The sequence below is a fragment of the Oryx dammah genome, unplaced genomic scaffold (assembly GCF_014754425.2).
Source record: "Oryx dammah isolate SB20612 unplaced genomic scaffold, SCBI_Odam_1.1 HiC_scaffold_2, whole genome shotgun sequence".
NCBI classification, from domain to species: domain Eukaryota; kingdom Metazoa; phylum Chordata; class Mammalia; order Artiodactyla; family Bovidae; genus Oryx; species Oryx dammah.
This window is the reverse complement of record NW_024070186.1, coordinates 150990625-151015425: the sequence shown is the minus strand read 5'-3', so window position 1 is coordinate 151015425 and position 24801 is coordinate 150990625. Positions and strand designations below refer to the sequence as shown.

The window sequence follows — 24801 nt, the reverse complement described above, 5'->3', positions numbered from 1 at the left end:
TGGAGATTCTCCAGGCCAGAATACTGGAGTGGGTTGCCATTTCCTCCTCCAGGGCATCATCCCCACAGTAACCTTACCACTTTCTATTAATCAGGATTATCTACCCTTAGATTAGATATTAATTCTTTTTTTCTTCTTTTTTTTTAGCCTGAAACAAGCAACCCAAAGTGCTCAGCCAGCAAACATATTTGTAGTTTAATGAAACCCTTGATTGATGTGTCCTTTAGTAAGTTTGTCTTTGGGAACAGTGCTTCTATCTTTGGAAATTCCAGTTGCAGAAATAGGAAGCACAAAGCACTTTAATGGGTCATTGAGGATGATAATAACTGGATATTTGAAACCCAGTGTTTGAGGACATTGCTTGTGTGCTCCAAGCAAACTTCAGTTTTTGCTGGCAGTGGGACTATTTAATGCACCATAAGGCAGAGAACTTCAGGGTCCGGTGGGTTTTGATATATATTAATGGACCTCAGTTCTTGCTGCCTATACTATGAAGTGGATTTCCTGATTGGACCCTGCATTGTGAGTAATTCCATGCTGGTGGATCAATTTTTTCATCAGCTTCTGAATAATGATGCTGCTGAGATAAACACGAGAAAACAGACTTACTTTGAATAAGTAAGCATGTTTGAGGATGAACCACTGGTCCTTTCACGACAGAAGGGGGCCATTTTTAATTGCAACCTAATGACCAGTTGGTTTCCTTGAGGAATTGTGCCACACTGGGAGTTTAGTCTTGCTCTCTACTGCTGACTGATTGGACCTTTGCTGTGGCATTGATTGTATCAGATGTGTAAGTGGGAGTTTATGCTGTTGGACCCATCTATAGTCTCTTGTGGTCACTTATTCACATGTTCACCTTGCCAGCATTGTTAGGACTTCTGGCAAAGGCAAGCTGGCATCAACTGACAGTCATTTTTTTCCACTTGATTTTTCAGTTCCTCTTCCATGATGGATGCATTCTGGTAGGCACTGAAAATAAATAATAAAGATCTTCACACTTTGGACCCACTGGTGTATATCCATCCACAAGTCTGTATCCCAGGTTTTACTGTCTCATTGTTCTAATATTTTTCCTTCCAGCTCTATTACTAGCTGGCCAGGTCAATTACCACTGTCTAGGAATCTAGTTGTATTACCAACTGGGGCCACTTTTCTCTTTTACATGAGTGGATAACCAGATCCAGACCTACAATTCTACCCATAGAGGAAATGTTTTTTTCTCATCATGGTCTTTAAGGTATCCATGTAATGGGTCAACCCTTCTGCAAGCGTCACTGAGATTGTTCCCTTCTTCCTTCAGCTGATCCTTTGAGGCACCCAATGTGACCACACATGTGACCTGAGAAAGGAGTGGTTGTACAACGCTGGTTATACCAGGTGGTCTGGGCCTGCTTTCTTGTTTTACTAGTGCTCATTTCTGAATAAGCTACTTTTTGTTTAAAAGATTTTTTGATGTGGACCAGTTTTAAAGGCTTTATTGAACTTGTTACAGTATTGCTTCTCTTCTATGTTTTAGTTTTTAGACCACAAGGCATGTGAGATCTTAATGCCACAACCAGGGATTCAAACCACATCCCCTGCATTGGAAAGTGAAGTTTTAACCACTGGACCGCCAGGGAAGTTCCAAGCTATTTCTGTCTTAGCATGAATTGCTACTGAGTCCACCGACTTGATGATTTGGAAATTTCATCAGAACGCAGCTCATAATGGAAAGCTACGACTCATGATCACTTGGTCCATGGTCAAGTTTTGTACCTCTACCATGCTTAAGTGTTAAAGAATTAGATTTTCCAAAGATATGTTAATTTTGCACTATAGATTTTAAAATCTACAACTTTATTTGCCTATGTTGTGATTTTTCCATTGAGGTTGCCATGAACGTCATGTTGCAGGTTTCTTTATTTCTTTCAAGTACCACAGATGTCAGTTCAGTTCAGTTCAGTCACTCAGTCGTGTCCGACTCTTTGCAACCCCATGAATCGCGGCATACCAGGCCTCCCTGTCCATCACCAACTCCTGGACTTCACTCAGACTCAGACTCACGTCCATTGAGTCCGTGATGCCATCCAGCCATCTCATCCTCTATCATCCCCTTATCCTCCTGCCTCCAATCCCTCCCAGCATCAGAATCTTTTCCAATGAGTCAACTCTTCACATGAGGTGGCAAAGTACTGGAGTTTCAGCTTTAGCATCATTCCCTCCAAAGAAATCCCAGGGCTGATCTCCTTCAGAATGGACTGGTTGGATCTCCTTGCAGTCCAAGGGACTCTCAAGAGTCTTCTCCAACACCTCAGTACAAAAGCATCAATTCTTCGGCACTCACCTTTCTTCACAGTCCAACTGTCACTTCCATACATCACCACCGGAAAAACCATAGCCTTGACTAGATGGACCTTAGTTGGCAAAGTAATGTCTCTGCTTTTCAATATGCTATCTAGGTTGGTCATAACTTTTCTTTTAAGGAGTAAGCATCTTTTAAATTCATGACTGCAATCACCATCTGCAGTGATTTGGAGCCCAAAACAGTAAAGTCTGACACTGTTTCCACTGTTTCCCCATCTATTTCCCATGAAGTGATGGGACCAGATGCCATGATCTTCGTTTTTGAATGTTGAGCTTTCATCAAACAAATACATCAATAAATTTTTCTTAAAGAAAAAAAAAAAAGAGGCTTTTTAGTTCCTCTTCACTTTCTGCCATAAGGATGGTGTCATCTGCATATCTGAGGTTACTGATATTTTTCCTGGCAATCTTGATTCCAGCTTGTACTTCTTCCAGCCCAGCGTTTCTCATAATGTACTCTGCATAGAAGTTAAATAAGCAGGGCGACAATATATAACCTTGACGTACTCCTTTTCCTATTTGGAACCAGTCTGTTCCATGTCCAGTTCTAACTGTTGCTTCCTGACCTGCATATAGGTTTCTTAAGAGGCAGGTCAGGTGCTCTGGTGTTCCCATCTCGTTCAGAATTTTCCACAGTTTATTGTGATCCACACAGTCAAAGGCTTTGGCATAGTCAATAAAGCAGAAGTAGATGTTTTTCTGGAACTCTCTTGCTTTCTCAATGATCCAGTGGATGTTAGCAATTTGATCTCTGGTTCCTCTGCCTTTTCTAAAACTAGCTTGAACATCTGGAAAGTTCATGGTTCACATGTTGCTGAAGCCTGGCTTGGAGAATTTTGAGCATTACCTTACTAGCGTGTGAGATGAGTGCAATTGTGTGGTAGTTTGAGCATTCTTTGGCATTGCCTTTCTTTGGGATTGGAATGAAAACTGACCTTTTCCTGTCCTGTGGCCACTGCTGAGTTTTCCAAATTTGCTGGCATATTGAGTGCAGCACTTTCACAGCATCATCTTTTAGAATTTGACAAAGCTCCACTGGAATTCCATCACCTCCACTAGCCACAGATGTCACCAACACCATATGGTTTGCCAAACTGTTTGACCCAACCACTGGGTTTGCTTGCATCTGAAACTCAGCTTAGAGAATCCTGCTCCTGGCCTAAAGGAAGCTGTCCATATAGGCCAGAGGGATATTTACTTGGGGAGCCTGATTGCTCCAGAACCCAAAAAATTCTATCAGAAACTCTGCTACTCTATTTGGAGTATGGGATTTAAGAGTTTAACTGTTTATTATATATTTTATATTGTGTTATATATTAATAGGAACATATTTATATAAAATGAGGAAATATAGTGATATACTACTTTACATAATATTTGGCAAAAGCTTTATTTTTTAAATATTTGAGAATGTTTAAACAGGTATAGAAAATAGAATGAAAATGAGCAAGCAGAAAGCTATTTCAACAGTATAAATAAGACGAGATGAATCTTAAGACGAATGTGACCCAAAATTCAAGATGTCCAAAACCATGAAGTGAAACAGACCTATTAAATATCTGTAGCCTGATTTTCCATTACTAATCCATACAAACTGTAAGTTGATTTTCAATAATTCCCTAAACACAGGTACATTTGTACCTCTCATCTTTGTTCATTTCATTTCATCTTCTCAAAGTTCTCCTTATTCTGTCCCAGTTTGCTTGTGTCTTCACTTCTTAAGTTAGTCATTTGTCATAAAATCTTGTATCTTGATTTCATTGTAAGACTGGGGCCTACAATGAATCCTTGATCTGCTTTGGGTCTTCATCTCCTTATGTATAAAATTACTAGTTCATAAAATGTGTTTCTCATGATCCTTATAGTGATCTGAAATACAATGAAAGGGAAATTTATTGAACACTTCTCTTTATCTCTGTATAAAGATACTGGTTTTTTTTTTTTGTTATTAGCTGTAGATCATATCAACATGTTATCTATTTTAACTTCATGTTCTTTTCTGAAGCATTTAACCTATAAAATACCAGAATGGCAACGTAAAGTCAGGAAGTGTGTAAATATGTGATAAGATATGAATGAAGCAGTAATTTCTAAAATGAAAGGCTTGTGTTTTTCCAGCCATGTTTAGTTGGATTTTGGATACAAGAAGGTGAGACTCTACATCTCATGAACCTAATTAATTCTTACCAGAGGTAATTGACTTCCTCCTTGCACCTATGAAGAAATTAATTACACATAACAGTTTCAGTGAGATGAAGGAATAAGGTTTTTTTTTGTCACCCAACATGGATTGAATGAAAGAAAGCTCTTTAAGCTAGTGTACAAAACTTCCCATATAACCTAAAACCTTCCCCCACTTGGCTGTATTTTCTCAGTTCCTTGTTTCCTCCTTCAATCAACAAACATCAATGCCCCACATCTTTTGAAGAAAATGTGTTTTATGCCACTCCTGAGATTTTATGCATACGAAGTCTATGTTTGCAATATAAGGATTCCGGAAAGCAGAAGTTTTGAAGGAAAATATTTAAAGCCCACGATGTGCATGCTCAGTCACTTCAGTCGTATCCAACTCCTAGGGACCCCATGGGATCCAGTCCTCCAGGCTTCTCTGTCCATGGCTTCTCCCAGCAAGAACACTGGAGCGGGTTGCCATGCCTTCCTCCAGGGGATCCTCCCAACCCAGGGATAGAACCCTCATCTCCTGCATTGTAGGCAGATTCTTTTACCACTGAGTCACAGGGTAAGCTCCAAAGCTCACAAGAAATTCCTTCAAATCTATCAATATTGGGTTTCCAAAGTTGGCTTTCAAAGGTATAGTAAACTTGAACCTAAATATCCCTCCATAAAAAAGCAAAAAGAAAAAAAAAAAAAATTTAACCAGTTAAAACTAACAATAAAATTAGCAGCATATTTAGAAGCCAGATTGAAAGAGTTTATTATATTTATTTAGGCTTTTATATATTTTGTGAATACATGAACAAGGATTCCATTAATTCATTAACATTAATTCGTTTCTTAACATAAATTTCATTAATTGATCTAGTAATATATTGAATTCATTTTACTAACTCCATTATGCATTCAGTAAATCAATGAATAAAATTAATCATTAAGTATGCATGGCAGACCGTTTTTGGTAAGTATTTTATGACTGGAAAAAATGTGACGCGCCGTTAATCTTTCTGAAGATCATGAAGAGGATAGAAGCTCTGTTAAGAGATTGGACACATTGCAGAAAACATCTGAACTCTTCTCAAGCTGATCAATAGAAGACAGAGCCACAGGTGGGCCTGTAACAGGAAGAGTGGCAACTGCTGGAGGCAAAGACGGTTGGCCGGCAGAATCCGGATCCACTGCTCAGGACAGGGAAGCCACAGATTCCATACCCCAGTCGTCTGAAGCCACGGCCTCCACAGCGCACTGAGCAGCAGCTTCTGGATCCAGAGCTCAGGGAGCTGCAGCTGCTGGACCTATAGCCCAGAGACCCAGGGAAAGTCGTCTGGCAGGGACTGGAGAACGTGGAGGTCCTCGGGCGGTAGCAGGACGTCTGGCAGGGACGGGACACCACAGTCTGGGTCCTGATGGGCTCACAGCAGGTCTCCTGACTGTAGAGAGAGGAGCGCAGCTGGCAGGAGCTGGGAGAGCAGAGGTCAGTCCTGTAGACCAGGTTGCTGGGGAAGGAGGAGCCACAGGAGGAGCCTGAGTAGCGCAGGTGGTCCCGGAGGGAGCGGGAGGAGAATTTTCCAGAGCAGCAGTTGTAGGACATCTTCGCAGGTGATGGGAGTTCAGGTGAGTGACTAGGAGAAGATTTTGAGGTTTAATGTCACCTCCCAGACTGGGGTGTTTTTATACTCTCAGCCACAGGTGTGGCATTCTACACAGTCACCTTTCTCATGCGTGTGATCTTTCATCTCCAAATGTGTAATTCAATAATATTTTCTGCAACTGCTGATGAAAAATTCCTTTCATCTCATATTCATGGGTGAATTCACCATGTTGTTAAAGGACTAAGGTGATGACGTGTTCCTAAGTCAGAAATTCTATGACTACCTGCCTTTAATGTCATCACTACCAGGAAATCCCCTACTCTTCTCAATGGTTTGAGATTCTTCGTGCATTTGACTGTATATCAGCTGGGGATGCTTAGCTCTAAGGGCAGGGGTTAAGATGAAGTAAATATGAATAGCCTTTCTTTGTCAGTGGTATAAAGACACTCTATTTGCCATCAATAAGCTTCTTTTCTAAATTTATTTCATTGCCTAAAATTATTTTTATATACATTTGGTTCTCAAATTCTTTGGAAAGGGAAAATTTAAAAGTTCAGTATCATTATAGTTTGTGGGTTTTCATGCATACAGATTGTCCCTCTTGTCTTCTGTATTTAAAATTTTCTAGAGATCTTTCTCTTCTGAACAACTCCAATCAAGCAATACTTTCTGAATATTTTTACTTTTTCAGGTTCTTTCATACAATTTTCTTTTTCACTGTAAAACATACTTTTTATTGATTCTATTTCTTTAAGATTATTTTCTACTGTAAAATAACCAAATAGGTTCTTTTTACAGTTTTCTGTATCAGGTAAACCCAAAATGAACAAATTAAAAAGATAATAATTGCAAAAGGAAATTTGGAATTGCATGCAGGAGTATTAAAAAAGACTAAATAAAAGTGAATTATATGTAAATACACATTGTGCACAATTCTAACAAAATTCTTAATCTATAAGTGGGACTAAACACTAACAAATTTAAGAATGATCATTAAAATCTAAGATACTACTGCTTAAAATTAAAAGTTTGGAAAAAATAACAAAATAATAAAATTATGGCATTAAACCATTTTATTATGCCCCCAAAGCATGAAAGGCAACATAAAGAAATTTAAAGATGGACCAAATGGCAACAAAATAGTAAATACATAGGTAGAAATCTGACTTCATATATAATTAAATATCATGTGACAAAATAGTCCATATATAAAACTGAACTGAAAATGAAATTTGTTTTCTACATAAACTAGATTTTCTTAACTATAACAAAACAGAAAAGGGAAAAGTAAAAGATATATCCAGGAAAAGAAACAAACAAACAAAAACAATACTAGGACCACTTTATTAGTCTCAAAGTTTGTTATATGATGGTTTTTTTTTTTTTCTCAACATATTAAGCAAGATATTTCTTGACAGTCATCCTGTCAGACTTCCAGGATGATACACATTATTAGTCATTCAAATGTTCCATGAAAGGCACACCATCCATTAGAGTAGCCTCTAGTCATATATTTCAAGCTCAATTTCTGTAAATTATATTAAATTTCAGTTCCTCAGCCATATTCACCACATTTCAAGTGCACAACAGATAATATGTGACTAATGGATACTTAATATTGGAAATTGCTAGTAAAAAATATTTCAGCATCAAGAAAAGCTCTATGGGATAGTACTACCTTAGGGACCATGGGCAATTGTTGATTTGCTAATTAATACTTTTACTGTTTTTTGTACAATACAAAATGTGGGAAACCCATTTATCCTTATCCCAATTCACATGTTATGATTTCACTATTTTCATTTTGTGTATGCTTACTCATATTCTATTCATATTGTATGTATTTCCCTATGTTGCTATATGCAATATTTGATTATATATTTGTTGTTGTTTTTGTTTAGTTGTCTAGTCAAGTCTCACTCTTGAGATTCCATGGATTGGGATTTCCCAGGCAAGAATACTGGAGTAGGTTGCTGTTTCCTTCTCCAGGGGATCTTCCCAACACAGGGACTGAACTTGGGTCTCCTGCACTGCAGATAGATCCTTTACCACTGAGCCACCGGGGAATATTTTCTGTTTACTCTTCATTCCTTCTCACATCTTTTTGCCGTATGTTAGGGCTTCCCGGGTGGCTTAGTGGTAAAGAATTCACCTGCCAATGCAGGAGACGCTGTTTTGATCCCTAGGTGGGCAAGATTCATCTGGAGAAGGAAATGGCAACCCATTCCAGTATTCTTGCCTGGGAAATCCCATGGATAGAGGAGCCTGGTGGTCTACAGTTCATCAGGTCACAGAGTGGGACACAACTGAGCCACTGAACACACAGGATTATTTTGGTTTTGACTTTGTATAGCTATTAATTATATATTTTACAGCTGGAAGGCTAGTGACAAGTTATCTAAACTTTTAGTTTTCTGAAAATGTCTATTCCATTTTGAAACAGATGCTAGTCGAGTATTCTAGTTTCAAAGTTTTCATAAACAAACCCACATAAATGTGTTTACTGCACAAGCACAGGTCTCTACAGGTTTTTTATTAAATTTCAAATTAGTTGTCAATATTTAGAAATCAAAAGAATCACATGGAATGTGGATTTATGGCTTTCAAAATTTCTGAAGATCTGGTTATACTTGGCTCCCTTTCTTGCCATTGCCTGGAGCTGAACACAAACTGCTCCATTCATATGGAGTATGTGTCCACTAGTTGCCCAAATCTCTGAACACTCAGCTAATTTCAGTTACCATTAATCATAAAGCCAGCACAGCTTTTATCCTGTTAATGCTATTATCAGTAGGAGAAGGAGGTATGACTTAGCGACTAAAAGAATTATACAAATGAACTCAAAACAGAAGCAGACTCAAGGCCTTAGAAAACAATTATGGGCTGTGGGGGGTGGAGGATGGAGTATGAAATGGCAACACACTCCAGTATTCTTGCCTGCAAAATTCCACAGACAGAGCTTGGCAGGCTGCAGTCCATGGAGTCTCAAAGAGTCAGACATGACTGAGCTACTGAGTATGAGCATTGGTTGGGGGGAAGGTGGAAGGGGAAAAGGTGGGAGAGAGGGGTAGATTAGGAATTTGGGATTGATATATACACACAGCTGTATGTAAAACAGATAACCAACAAAGACCCACTCTATACCACAAGACACTCTAGTCAACAATCTGTAATAACCTAAATGGGAAAAGAATTTGAGAAAGAATAGATATAAGTATATGTATAACTGAATCACTTTGTGGTACACCTGAAACTAACACATTATAAATCAACTGTGCTGCTGCTGCTGCTAAGTCGCTTCAGTCATGTCCAATTCTGCGCGACCCCATAGACAGCAGCCCACCAGGCTCCGCCGTCCCTGGGATTCTCCAGGCAAGAACACTGGAGTGGGTTGCCATTTCCTTCTCCAATGCATGAAAGTGAAAAGTGAAAGTGAAGTCACTCAATCGTGTCTGACCCTCAGCGACCCCATGGACTGCAGACTTCCAGGCTCCTTCATCCATGGGATTTTCCAGGCAAGCGTACTGGAGTGGGGTGCCATTGCCTTCTCCAATAAATCAACTGTACTCTATTATAAAATGAAAATTAAAAAAGACAATTTGTGAAAACAAACTCTCTTGTGTGCTAGAAGGATATTCTCCTGTGTTTTATAGAAAAATATCGTGTATCTGTGCTCTTGGGCTGGAATATAAAACATCAGTTATGGAACAGATCACAAGTCAATTAGACTACCTCACTTATGTTTGTGATCCTCTGACTTTATACATCAGCAGGATTTTATATACTGGGCAAAGACTTAAATCTTAATGCTGAATACACAACAAACCAACCTGAAACTAAATAATTTTTAAAAATCTCAAGTGATTGAACTCTTTTCCCGGCCACTCCACTTGTGACTGTGATGCACCAGCATTGTTAAATTAAAGATTTAACGTCTAGCCAGCTGCCCATAGGAGATACTTATTGCTGGGTGAAATCGTGCCACATGCCTGACAAGTGTAACCACTTTTGTACAAGAATTGCATTTCCAAGAAAGTCAAGCAAAATATTAAAAAAAAAAAAGGAAATCTATTTTCTGTTTATAACATCATAATTCTATTGTAATGGACAGTTCCTACTAATAATATGCTATATTCCTTCTTGCTACTGCAGACATATAATAGCTGTTACATATGCTATTGTTTAGGAATGCTGAAGATGGATTTAGCAGCACAAGTATCCTTCCTGCAGAATGCAGCATTAAACAAAAGCTGCATGTCTCTTCTCAGTGACTTTGCGCAGATGGCCTCATGGTGACTAGTAATGACTCACTACAAATACGGGAGAAAGCAGCAGTTTTGACAGACATAGCTACATTTGAGAGGCAGAATAAAAAGGAGGTTTTAGTTAAAAATCAGATGATTGGCATATTGAGTATGAGTGAAACTGAAATGGTCCATGGCATATAGTAAGTACTCTATAAATATATGTCGATTTACTGAAGAGAATTCAGATGGCAGATATCTTAAATGAAATAAAGCATAAAAAGATTGTACAATTACTAGCTACTTTTTGTTTTTTCTTTGATTGGGTAGCTGAGGGAAGGTTGACAATACCTATTAACAGATTTGGAAGTTTTTCAACTCAGAATTTATGGTCATTATAAGACCTCAGTTCAGTTTAGTCGCTCAGTCGTGTCTGACTCTTTGCGACCCCATGAATCGCAGCACACCGAGCCTCCCTGTTAATCACCAACTCCCAGACTTCACTCAGACTCACGTCCATCGAGTCAGTGGTGCCATCCAGCCATCTCATCCTCGGTCATCCCCTTCTCCTCCTGCCCCCAATCCCTCCCAGCATCAGAGTCTTTTCTAATGAGTCAACACTTTGCATGAGATGGCCAAAGTACTGGAGTTTCAGCTTCAGCATCATTCCTTCCAAAGAAATCCCAGGGTTGATCTCCTTCAGAATGGGCTGGTTGGATCTCCTTGCAGTCCAAGGGACTCTCAAGAGTCTTCTCCAACATCACAGTTCAAAAGCATCAATTCTTCGGTGCTCAACCTTCTTCACAGTCCAACTCTCACATCCATACATGACCACAAGAAAAACCATAGCCTTAACTAGACGGACCTTAGTTGGCAAAGTAATGTCTCTGCTTTTGAATATGCTGTCTAGGTTGGTCATAACTTTTCTTCCAAGGAGTAAGCATCTTTTAATTTCATGGCTGCAGTCACCATCTACAGTGATTTTGGGTTTATCCAGTTGGTACCAAGTCTTTGGCTTGGAAAGTAGTGAGACAGCAAAAAAGAGAAAATGCTGGAAGATGTGTGGTTGAGTAAGTTTCCTCTCCTGCCACTTTGAAGATATTGGCCTCTTCCTGATCAGAGGCATCACCATCTCCTGCCTCATTTCTTTCTTGCCAAAGTCTTTATTGACTGAAGGCGTGACGAGTGGCATACAGAAAGCAGCTCCATATTTACTCTTTGTTCATCTGACCTCTGAAAGGAAACATAGGATTGAATTTGCTTTCTGTTCATGAACCCTCTTCATCTGCAGAGATGGGTTAGGCAGGTTGGGGAGAATATGGGTAGAAAATACACAGAGAAGAGACCAGAAAAAAGGATACTGAAAAGTAAGAATTTATTCCAAGGTGTTTCTGGATTTTCAAGGTTTAAAAGTAGAGGATTACTTGAGATTTTTTGTTTCCTAGGCAGTTCACCCTTCTAACTAGACAGATCCCTAGACAAGAATGGAGCCCTATTTTCTCTGGAGTGAACTGGTCTTGTAGTGATAGGTTGGTTAAGTTAAGTACAGCAGTGGACATAGCAGAGACCAAGATAGAGTTTCAATTCCTGGGTTGGAAAGATTACCTGGATTAGGAAATGGCAACCTGCTCCAATATTCTTGCCTGGAAAATTCCATGGACAGAGGAGCCCAGAGGGCTACAGTCCATGGGTTACAAAGAGTTGGACATGGTTGAGCACCCTCATGGTACCCCAATATCTGTTGGAGGCAACTGGAAAGAGCTCTGACTACAGATAAATCTCTAATTTAGGGTCTTTCTTTTTGTTTTCTTGCTCAATTTGCAGTGTAAACTGCTTAATTCAGTTTACTCATTTTCCCATTTCAGTGCTCAAATTCTATGATGCAAAAATTTTGTTCTGGCAACATTGTTGGTGCCCAGAGAGTTCTATCCTAGACAAAGTAGACTGAGGTTTTGATAAAAGTAGTTAAAGGGCTGTAAGACATAGTTTGGGCTTGCCTAGTGGCTCAGATGGTAAAGAATTTGCCTCCAATGTGGAAGACCTAGGTTTGATTCCTAGGTTGGGAAGATCCCCTGAAGGAGAGCATGGCAACCCTCTTCAGTATTCTTGCCTGGAGAAACCCATGGACAGAGGAGCCTGGCAGGGTACATTCCATGGGGTTGCAAAGAGTTGGACATGACTGAGCAACTAAGCATAGCACAAAGCATAGTTTAGCCTATTTATTCCTAGAATTAAGCCCAGGTTCCTCCATCCTTTCTTGGTATCTTTTTTTAATGCTGACTTTTAAACTTATCCTAATACCAAGATTTGAGTATTTCAAAATACATTAAATTTAAATAAAACTAACAAACATATAAGGTATTCTGGAATACAGTATGCTTGGTTACTCCAAATATTTCTTTTTTTTAATTATTGGAATATAGTTAATTTACAATGTTGTGTTAGTTTCAGGTGTACAGCAAAGTTACATGTATATTTTTTTCAGATTCTTTTCCATTATAGGTTATTACAAGAAACTGAGTATACTTACCTGTTCTATAGAGTAGGCTCTTGTTGTTTATTTGTTTTATGTATTGTAGTGTATATTAGCTAATACAAAATTCCCAATCTATCTCTCCAAAAGGGGCTTTGATAGCCATAAATTTAGCATGTTTTGTAAATAAGTTTATTTGTATTATTTCCTAGATTCCACATATAAGTGATATCATATAATATTTGTCTTTCTCCAACTTACTTCACCTAGTGTAATAATCTCTAGGTCCACTCATCTTGCTGCAAAGGGCATCATTTCATTACTTTTATGGCTGAGTTATATCTCATCTACTTCTGCTTCATTGATTATGCTAAAACCTTTGACTATGTAGATCACAACAAACTGTGGCAAATTCTTAAGGAGATGGAAATAGCAGACTACCATATCTGTCTCCAGAGAAATCTGTATGCAAGTCAAGAAGCAACAGAAGCAAACATGGCACAACAGACTGGTTCAAAATTAGGAAAGAAGTACATAAACACTATATATTCTCACCCTACTTATTTAACTTCTATGTGGAGTACATCATGCAAAATGATAGACTGCGTGACTCACAAGCTGGAATCAAGATTGCTGGGAGAAATATCAACAGCCTCAGATGAGCAGACGATAACACTCTAATGGCAGAAAGTGAAAAAGAACTAAAGAGCCTCTTGATGAGGGTAAACGAGGAGAGAGTGAAAAAAACCTGGCTTAAAACTCAACATGCAAAAAAATGAAGATCATGGCTTCTGGTCCCATCACTTCATGGCAAATAGAAGGGGAAAAAGTGGAAACAGTGGCAGACTTAATTTTCTTGGGCTCCAAAATCACTTCAGACCATGACTGCAGCCGTGAAATTAAAAGAAACTTGCTCCTTAGAAGGAAAGCTGTGACAAACCTAGACAGCATGTTAAAAAACAGAGAAATCACTGCCACCAAGTGTCCATATAATCAAATTTCTGATTTTTCCAGTGGTCATGTATGGATGTGAGAGGTAGACCATAAAGAAGGCTGAGCACTGAAGAACTGGTGCTTTTGAACTGTGGTGCTGAAGGAGACTCTTGAGAGTCCCTTGGACAGCAAGGAGATTAAACCACTCAATTATAAAGGAAATCAATCCTGAATATTCACTGCAACTGCAATCTGCAATCCCATGTAGAAAGCATTAGTTTAAACCTTTACAGTATTAATCAGTGGTTCAAAATCCATTATAAATGACTTCCTAACTTAGTAAGTCAGTGTTTCACTAACAGGCTGTTTTGCTTCTTTTATTCTTTTTGTCTCATTTCCCTTTTTTTTTCCTCATCACCATCCATCTCTTAGTTTCTCCTTTTTTTCATTCTCTTTTTTTTTTCCCCTTACTTGTTTTTCATTTGCTATTCATTTTGATTTAGCTTTCTAAATTGGCAATACTCTCAGCAAGGATATCAAATCGTTTTCAAAAGGAAATCAATCCTGAATATTCAACTCTGATGCCAAAGCTCCAATACTGTGACCACCTGATGTGAAGGGCTGACTCATTAGAAAAGACCCTGGTGCTGGGAACGATTGAGGGCAAGAAGAGACGGGGGGGGAGGGGGCAAGAGAGGATGAGATGGATGTTTGACATCAGTGACTCAAATGGAGTTTGAGCAAACTCCAGGAGATAGTGGAGAACAGGAAATCTGTTCTGTGCTGTAGTCCATGGAGTCACAGAGTCAGATACAACTTGGTGACTGAACAACAGCAACAACAAATACTCTCATGGAAATCTATTCATTTCATTGGTTGAATAGAACCATGCTTTATGTTCATTTTCAGGAGTAGTTAAGCATTTCTACTCATTTCTCTTAAAAAGCTTGATGTTTAATTAGCTTTATTGCTATTTAATTTTAGAATAGAAATAATTAATGAAGAATTTCCAGCACTCATTTTAAATGCTGAAATCTCAGAGTAATAATGCCTTTTTAATAGAGTATTTCCAAAGACAAGCAATTTCAAGATAATTTACAACTGTGGCCCTGAAAACCTGAGTTCATAATTGTGCATATCTGTTTTTCAAAGCATTGGTCTGTTTCTTACAGAATGCTTTAGAAAGCTGCATGTCTGAACATCATGATTTTTTTCATTTTAATCACTTTTTAAAATTGAAGTATAGTTAATTTACAAAGATGTGTTACTTTCAGGTGTACTGTAAAGTCATTAAGTTATACACACACACACACACACACACACACACATACACATATGGGTTTCCTTTGTGCTCAACTGGTAAAGAATCTGCCTGCAATGCGGGAAACCTAGGTTTGATCCCTGGGTTGGGAAGGTCCCCTGAAGACGGGAAAGGCTACCATTCCAGTATTCTGGCTTAGAGAATTCCATGGACTCTATAGTCCATGGTGTCACAAAGAGTCAGATATGACTGAGTGACTTTCACTTTCAATATTTTCTGTTTCAGATTTAGTATCTTGATAGTAAATACAGTTCCCCATGCTGTTCAGCAGGTATTTTTGTTCATCTCTTTTATATTCAGTAGCATGTATATATTGGGCTTCCCAGGTGGCTCTAGTGGTAAAGAACCCACTTGCCAATGCAAGAGACATAAGAGGCGCAGGTTTGATCCCTGTGTTTGGAAGTTCCCCTGGAGGAGGAATCATAGCAATCCATTCCAATATTTTTGCTTGGAGAATCCTGTGGACAGAGGGTTCAGTAACCTGATGGGTTACTGTCCATAGAGTTGCAAAGAGTCAGACATAACTGAAGCAATTTAGCATGTACACATGTATATGTTAATTCCAAACTTCCAATTTATCCCTCTTCCTCATTCCCCTTTGGCAGCCATAAGTTTATTTTCCGTGTGTGTGTGTGTGTGTGTGTGTGTGTGTGTCTATTTGTGTTTTCTAAATAAGCTAATTTGTATCATCTCCTTTTAGATTTAACATATAAATTATATGATATCTGTCTCTCTCTTTCTGATAACTCCATTTAGTATGAAAATCTATACACTTATCCATGACCCTGCAAATGGGATTGTTTCAATCCTTTTTTATGGATGAGTAATATTACATTGTATATATAAGCTACATCATCTTCCTTTGAACTGTGGTGTTGGAGAAGACTCTTGAGAGTCCCTTCGACTGCAAGGAGATCCAACCAGTCCATCCTAAAGGAGATCAGTCCTGGGTGTTCATTGGAAGGACTGATGCTTAGGCTGAAACTCCAATACTTTGGCCACCTCATGCGAAGAGTACTCATTGGAAAAGACCCTGATGCCAGGAGAGATTAGCGCCAGGAGGAGGAGGGGACAACAGAGGATGAGATGACTGGATGGCATCACTGACTTGATGGACATGAATTTGGTTGAGAATCAACACCTTCCCTCTCCTTGAGAATTGCTTTGGCTCAAGACAGACATCTCATCAAAGGGGATCTTCCAAACCCAGGGATTGAACCATGGTCTCCCACACTACAGGCAGATGTTTTACCCTCTGAGCCACCAGGGAAGCCCTAGTTCTTTTTTAGTTTTTAGGGGCGGCAGCTGGGAGGAGCCACCCACGCCCGAGGCCAGGGCCGGCGGCCGGGAGGAGCATCCTGAGGAGCGGTGGCTGCGCAGGCGCAGGAGGGCCTAGAAGAGCTATCCCATGTTGAAGGTCAGGAATCACGGCGGTAAGGAGATACCCCTCATCCAAGGTAAGGAGCAGTGGCTGTGCTTTGCTGGAGCAGCCATGAAGAGATACCCCACGCCCAAGAGAAACCCAAGTAAGATGGTAGGTGTTGCAAGAGGGCACCAGAGGGCAGACACACTGAAACCATACTCACAGAAAACTAGTCAATCTAATCACACTAGGACCACAGCCTTGTCGAATCCAATGAAACCAAGCCATGCCTGCAGGGCAAACCGAGATGGGAGGGTCATGGGGGAGAGGTCTGACAGAGCTTGGTCCACTGGAGAAGGGAAAGGCAAGCCAATTCAGTATTCTTGCCTTGAGAACCCCATGAAAAGTATGAAAAGGAAAAATGATAGGATACCAAAAGAGGAACTCCCCAGGTCAGTAGGTGCCCAATATGCTACTGGAGATCAGTGGAGAAATAACTCCAGAAAGGATGAAGGGATGGAGCCAAAGCAAAAACAATATCCAGTTGTGGATGTGACTGGTGATAAAAGCAAGATCCGATGCTATAAAGAGCAATATTGCATAGGAACCTGGAATGTCAGGTCCATGAATCAAGGCAAATTGGAAGTGGTCAAACAAGAGATGGCAAGCGTGAACGTCGACATTCTAGGAATCAGCGAACTAAAATGGACTGGAATGGGTGAATTTAACTCAGATGACCATTATATCTACTACTGCAGGCAGGAATCCCTCAGAAGAAATGGAGTAGCCATCATGGTCAACAAAAGAGTCTGAAATGCAGTACTTGGATGCAATCTCAAAAACGACAGAATGATCTCTGTTCGTCTCCAAGGCAAACCATTCAATATCACAGTTATCCAAGTCTATGCCCCAACCAGTAACGCTGAAGAAGCTGAAGTTGAACAGTTTTATGAAGACCTACAAGACCTTTTAGAACTAACACCCACAAAAGATGTCCTTTTCATTATAGGGGACTGGAATGCAAAAGTAGGAAGTCAAGAAACACCTGGAGTAACAGGCAAATTTGGCCTTGGAATGCGGAATGAAGCAGGGCAAAGACTAATAGAGTTTTGCCAAGTAAATGCACTGGTCATAGCAAACACCCTCTTCCAATAACACAAGAGAAGACTCTGCACATGGACATCACCAAATGGTCAACACCAAAATCAGATTGATTATATTCTTTGCAGCCAAAGATGGAGAAGCTCTATACAGTCAACAAAAACAAGACCAGGAGCTGACTGTGGCTCAGATCATGAACTCTTTATTGCCAAATTCAGACTTAAATTGAAGAAAGTAGGGAAAACTGCTAGACCATTCAGGTATGACCTAAGTCAAATCCCTTATGATTATACAGTGGAAGTGAGAAATAGATGTAAGGGCCTAGATCTGATAGATAGAGTGCCTGATGAACTATGGAATGATGTTTGTGACATTGTACAGAAGACAGGGATCAAGATCATCCCCATGGAAAAGAAATACAAAAAGCACAATGGCTGTCTGGGGAGGCTCTACAAATAGCTGTGAAAAGAAGAGAGGTGAAAAGCAAAGGAGAAAAGGAAAGATATAAGCATCTGAATGCAGAGTTCCAAAGAATAGCAGGAAGAGATAAGAAAGCCTTCTTCAGTGATCAATGCAAAGAAATAGAGGAAAACAACAGAATGGGAAAGACTAGAGCTCTCTTCAAGAAAATGAGAGATAGCAAGGGAACATTTCATGCAAAGATGGGCTTGATAAAGGACATAAATGGTCTGGACCTAATAGAAGCAGAAGATATTAAGAAGAGGTGGCAAGGATACAGGGAAGAACTGTACAAAAAAGATCTTCACGACCCGGATAATCATGATGATGTGGTCACTAATCTAGAGCCAGACATCTTGGAAAGTGAAGTCAAGTGGGACTTAGAAAGCATCACTACGAACAAAGCTAGTGGAGGTGATGGAATTCCATGTGAGCTGTTTCAAATCCTGAAAGATGATGCTGTGAAAGTGATACACTCAATATGCCAGCAAATTTGGAAAACTCAGCAATGGCCACAGGACTGAAAAGGTCAGTTTTCATTCCAATTCCAAAGAAAGGCAATGCCAAAGAATGCTCAAACTACTGCACAATTGCACTAATCTCACACGCTAGTAAAGTAATGCTCAAAATTCTCCAAGCCAGGCTTCAGCAATGCATGAACCATGAACTCCCTGATGTTCAAGCTGGTTTTAGAAGAAGCAGAGGAACCAGAGATCAAATTGCCAACATCCGCTGGATCATGGAAAAAGCAAGAGAGTTCCAGAAAAACATCTATTTCTGCTTTATTGCCTATGCCAAAGCCTTGGATTGTGTGGATCACAATAAACCTTGGAAAATTCCGAGAGAGATGGGAATACCAGACCACCTAAACTGCCTCTTGAGAAATCTGTATGCAAGTCAGGGAGCAACAGTTAGAACTGGACATGGAACAACGGACTGGTTCCAAGTAGGAAAAGGAGTACGTCAAGGCTATATGGTGTCATCCTGCTTATTTAACTTATATGCAGAGTACATCATGAGAAATGCTGGACTGGAAGAAACACAAGCTGGAATCAAGATTGCTGGGAGAAATATCAATAACCTCAGATATGCAGATGACACCACCCTTATGGCAGAAAGTGAAGAGGAACTAAAAAGCCTCTTGATGAAAGTGAAAGAGGAGAGTAAAAAGTTGGCTTAAAGCTCAACATTCAGAAAACGAAGATCATGGCATCTGGTCCCATCACTTCATGGGAAATAGATGGGGAAACAGTGGAAACAGTGTCAGACTTTATTTTTGGGGGCTCCGAAATCACTGCAGATGGTGACTGCAGCCATGATATTAAAAGACGCTTACTCCTTTGAAGAAAAGTTATGAGCAACCTAGAGAGCATATACAAAAGCAGAGACATTACTTTGCCGACTAAGGTTCGTCTAGTCAAGGCTATGGTTTTTCTTGTGGTCATGTATGGATGTGAGAGTTGGACTGTGAAGAAGGCTGAGCGCTGAAGAATTGATGCTTTTGAACTGTGATGTTGGAGAAGATTCTTGAGAGTCCCTTGGACTGCAAGGAGATCCAACCAGTCCATTCTGAAGGAGTTCAACCCTGGGTTTTCTTTGGAAGGAATGATGCTAAAGCTGAAACTCCAGTACTTTGGCCACCTCATGTGAAAAGTTGACTCATTGGAAAAGACCCTGATGCTGGGAGGGATTGGGGGCAGGAGGGGAAGGGGACGACAGAGGATGAGATGGCTGGATGGCATCAAGGACTCGATGGACATGAGTCTGAGTGAACTCTGGGAGATGGTGAAGAACAGGGAGGCCTGGTGGGCTGCGATTCATGGGGTCGCAAAGAGTCGGACACGACTGAGTGACTGAATTGAACTGAACTGAACTGATCTTCTTTATCCATTCACCTGTGAGTGGACATTTAGACTATTTCTGTGTCTTGGCAACTGTAAATAATGTTCCTATGCTGCTATGAACATGGGAGTGCATTTTTTTTTTCAAATTAGAGTTTTCTCCAGATATATGCCCATGAATAGGATCACTGGATCATAAGGTAACTCTATTTTTAGTATTTCAGGAGCCTCCATGCTGTTCTCCATGTTGTCTGGACAATTTATATTCCCACCAAGAATGTAGAAAGGTTCCTTTTTCTCCACACTCCCTCCAGTATTTGTTATTTGTAGACTGATGTTGGGAATTGTGATGTGATACCTCATTATAATTTTGATCTGCATTTCTCTAAGAATTAATGATATTGAGTGTTCTTTCCTGTGCCTGTTGGCCATGTGTGTCTTTTATGGAGATATGTCTATTTAGGTCTTCTGCCCATATTTTGATTGAGTTTTTTTAAAAATATTAACCTGTTTATATATTTTGGAAATTAATCCCTTGTCATCATGTCTTAATCCATCAGCTTAGAAGGATCTAGATGTGAAACATAATGTTCTTTTCACTGTTTCTGTTTCATAATGGATGTTTATTAAAAAGAGAGATACCAGACCTCTTAGTATTGCATCATTATTTTTACTTGCTGAGAACTGAAGATATGTGATTATTGCTTCATAAACTGAGATTATGCTGCCTTGTTCCTTAGGAAACAGAACTAAAAGATCGGAGCATTTTGTCAATACAAGATGGTGTAGAGTGGGATGTGATAGGGAGCTTTACTGTGCTGCTTGGTGATTAATGGATTATTGGCCATGAAAGTAGCAACTTTCATTCTGTAAATGGGAAATGATCTATGTTTCCTAACAAATGAATAAAACATATTCAGCTTTGTCTGTGCAGATTAATTTGCTTTTAATTAGATAACTGATTAGTGAGAATTCTAAAGGAAATCCGTCCTGAATATTCATTGGAAGGACTAATGCTAAAGCTGAAGCTCCAATATTTTAACCACCTGATGCGAAGAACTGTCTCATTGGAAAAGACCCTGATTCTGGGAAAGGTTGAAAGCAGGAAGAGAAGGGAACAACAGTGGATGAGATGGTTGGATGGCATCACCGACTTGATGAACATGAGTTTGAACAAACTTTGGGAGTTTGTGATGGACAGGGAAGCCTGGTGTGCTTGGACAGGGAAGTCCATGGGGTCACAAAGAGTCGGATGCAATTGAGTGACTGAACTGAGCAGAGAGGACTTGATCAGAATGTTTTCTTCATATACTGTACACAGGAGTAAAGATTTACAAAGGTCTTTGGGAGAAATTCACTCTAATTTCTCATTAAACCCCAATAAAGTTGAAACTATATCTGATCAACTTTGTAAAGTGCCTCTTTTTCTATTTTTAATGACTGCTTGTTTCTTGTTATGGGTTGAATTGTGCCCTGTCCCCCCAAAAGTCATAGTGTGAAGTCATAAATTCTGATACCTCATAATAGGACCTTGATGGAAAACAGGGTCTTTACAGATGTGAATCAAGTTACAGGGAGAGAATTACTATCAAAGGAGGGGGTCCCACCTTTCCAGAAATGAGAGACTATAGTAAACTATCTATGCCCATTGTCTACCAAGCTTCTTCTGTCCACAGGGAACCTTCCAGGTATCCTGTGCCCACTTATGAGCACCTTTCATCATTGGTCTATCCAGAAGATGAGACTGTAAGCTTGCAACTATAGACTTTGTGGTTTATAGTCTCTGGGCTATGGATATGGTACTTTTGTCACTTTTAGGGATGGACAGGGCTTCCTTGACATTCCTACTGTTTTTCCAGGAGAGATCAGTTCACCTTATTCCCAACCAGTGTGTGTTCAGTTCAGTTCCGTCACACAATCGTGTCCGACTCTTTGCGACCCCATGGACGCCAGGCCTCCCTGTTCATCATCCACTCCCAGACTTTATTCAAACTCATGTCCATTGAGTTGGTGATGCCATCCAACCATCTCTTCCTCTGTCGTCCCCTTCTCCTGCCTTCAATCTTTCTCAGCATCAGGGTCTTTTCAAATGAGTCAGCTCTTCAGATCAGGTGGCCAAAGTATTGGAGTTTCAGCTTCAACATCAGTCCTTCCAATGACTATACAAGACTGACTTCCTTTAGGATGGATTGGTTGGATCTCCTTGCAGCCCAAGGGACTCTCAAAAGTCTTCTCCAACTGCTTAAAAGCATCAGTTCTTCAGTGCTCAGCCTTCTTTACGGTCCAACTCTCACATCCATACGTGACTACTGGAAAAACCATAGATTTGACTAGATGTTCGTTTGTTAGCAAAGTAATGTCTCTGCTTTTTAATATGCTATCTAGGTTGGTCATAACTTTTCTTCCAAGGAGCAAGTGTCTTTTAATTTCATGGCTGTAGTCACCATCTGCAGTGATTTTAGAGCCCCCCAAAACAAAGTATCACTGTTTCCACTGTTTCCCCATCTATTTGCCAGGAAGTGATGGGACCAGATGCCATGATCTTCGTTTTCTGAATGTTGAGTTTTAAGCCAGCTTTTTAACTCTCCTCTTTCACTTTGATCAAGAGGCTCCTTAATTATTCTTCGCTTTCTGCCATAAGGGTGATGTCATCTGCATATCTAAGGTTATTGATATTTCTCCCAGCAATCTTGATTCCCCCTTGTGCTTCATCCAGCCCAGCGTTTCTCATGATATCCTCTGCAAACGTACCCTGATGGAAAGGGAGGCCTGGCATCCCTAGGGTCCATGGGGTCACAAAGAGTTGGACACGACTGAGTGACTGAACTGAACTGAATTCTGCATATAAGTTAAATAAGCAGGGTGACAATATACAGCCTTGATGTACTCCTTTCCTGATTTGGAACCAGTCTGTTATTCCATGTCCAGTTCTAACTGCTGCTTCCTGACCTGCATACAGATTTCTCAAGAGGCAGGTCAGGTGGTCTGGTATTCCCATCTCTTTCAGAATTTTCCAGTTTGTTGTGATTCACACAATCAAAGGCTTTGACATAGTCAATAAAGCAGAAATAGATGTTTTTATGGAATTCTCTTTCTTTTTGATGATCCAGAGGATGTTGGCAATTTGATTTCTGGTTCCTCTGCCTTTGCTAAATCCAGCTTGAGCATCTGGAGTTTCACAGTTCATGTATTGCTGAAGCCTGGCTTGGAGAATTTTGAGCATTACTTTACTAGCATGTGAGATGAGTGCAACTGTGCGGTAGTTTGAGCATTCTTTGACATTGTCTTTCTTAGGGACTGGAATGAAAACTGACCTTTTCCAGTCCTGTGGCCACTGCTGAGTGTGTGTTCAGAGGTCTACAAGTCAGCATGACACACTTCCAAGATCTTGAAGAACTAATTTCTTAAAAGTTTATTACTAAGAAAATTTCAGTTCTGCTAGCTCAGGAACTGCTTATCAATTTCCAAGATATTAGACCTTCAAAATCCACCTTTTATCACTAACTAGAGCTTTTTAATTCACCAGTAATCCAAGCTAAGCAACTAGAAATCTGCAAATTAATTCTTATGAAATACTCTCTCTCCCTCTCTCCCCCACCACAGAATTTTCCCTCTTACTTCTATCCCCCATTTCTTCCTCTCCCTTCTCAGAACACAATTTATTTCACCCACTTTCTGAATCATCTCTTTCTAAGATGTGATAAAAGGATAGCAAAATTCCAACCTGCTTTATGGTAATTTGCTTAAATTAGCATAAAAGTGAGAATTAGGCTTCTACTTAGGTATTTCCGTGGTTTCTGTGTGTCCTTAGTTTTATTTGGCTTCAACACACAGTGATCCTGCTTCCTCTAAGGAATACCCTGTAGCTACAAGGCCTAGAGTTTCTAGAGAATTCACAAGCCAGGTGACCCAGATACTGAAATCATTGTTATAGTTGGATTTAATTATCTGTCTTTTCTCTCTGTTTTCCTCTCTTGGTCTCTATCCAAACTTGGAGCCCGAAGCAAGATATTTTTTACAAGTCCCCCAAATAATTAGCTTTTCCTCATCCCTGGTGAGGTAAAGCAATGAGGACAACTTAAGGAATATGCTGAGGAAAGATCTTTCTTTTGCACTTGCTCTTCCACTTGAGACCTAAATGTTATCTCAGAGAAGCAGAATCCAAATTCAACCTAAGTCATCCAGAAATATATTTCAGGCTTCTAACAGAGTCAGAGTTTGGGAGAACGTGAGGATGTATTTGGTACTAATAATTCAGATTTGGGGCTTTCCTGGTGACTCATCAGGTAAAGAACCTGTCTGCACTGCAGGAGACCTGGGTTCCATCCCTGGACTGGGACGATCTCCTGGAGAAGGGAATGGCTACCAGTCATCTTGCCTGGAGAATGAGTAAATAGAACAAATGAGTGAGTTCAAACTTTACTCACGGGCTCTATTGTTTATGTATCTATATATCAAAGCTTTCTCAAAGCTTATGAAATACTTATTCAGAGTAAGAAACTCATGAAAGGAAATGAAATGAATAGAGTGAATGAGTAAATTAATGATAAGTGAAAAAAATAGAATTTGGAATAAAATAAACCTGAATTTAAAGCTTAATTCTTTTACTTATAAGATGCAGCCTTATATAATTTGTTAAATTTTGTTTGTATCTGCTTCTATACCTGGAAAATGTGAGTGATAATGGCATATATTTCTTAGGAGAATTAAATTACTTTGTAAATGTAAAATTGCTGGCAAGTGGTTTCTTTTTTGTTGATTTGTTTGTTTAATACACTTTGAATCAACTTTCTTTCCTTTCCATCTAATCTCTATGCTAATCCATATCCCTTTTTAAAAATCTCTTTTTACTCAGAAATACTTTTTGGATTAATTTTTTTCAACATCTTAGTATTTATTTCTATGCTTTCTCCTCTGTGAGCTTGCTTCTGATTATTAGTAGTCCTGAACTTG

At 39.6% G+C, this 24801-nt stretch overlaps 1 protein-coding gene across 1 annotated transcript; it reads right to left on the bottom strand.

The window, feature by feature from the left end:
• Positions 1-5267: 5267 nt before the first annotated feature.
• LOC120854030 (keratin-associated protein 13-1-like) lies at positions 5268-6154 on the bottom strand. Its single transcript, XM_040227814.1, has one exon. The coding sequence runs from the start codon at positions 6110-6112 to the stop codon at positions 5609-5611; it is 504 nt and encodes a 167-aa protein (XP_040083748.1). The 5' UTR covers positions 6113-6154; the 3' UTR covers positions 5268-5608.
• Positions 6155-24801: the final 18647 nt, after the last annotated feature.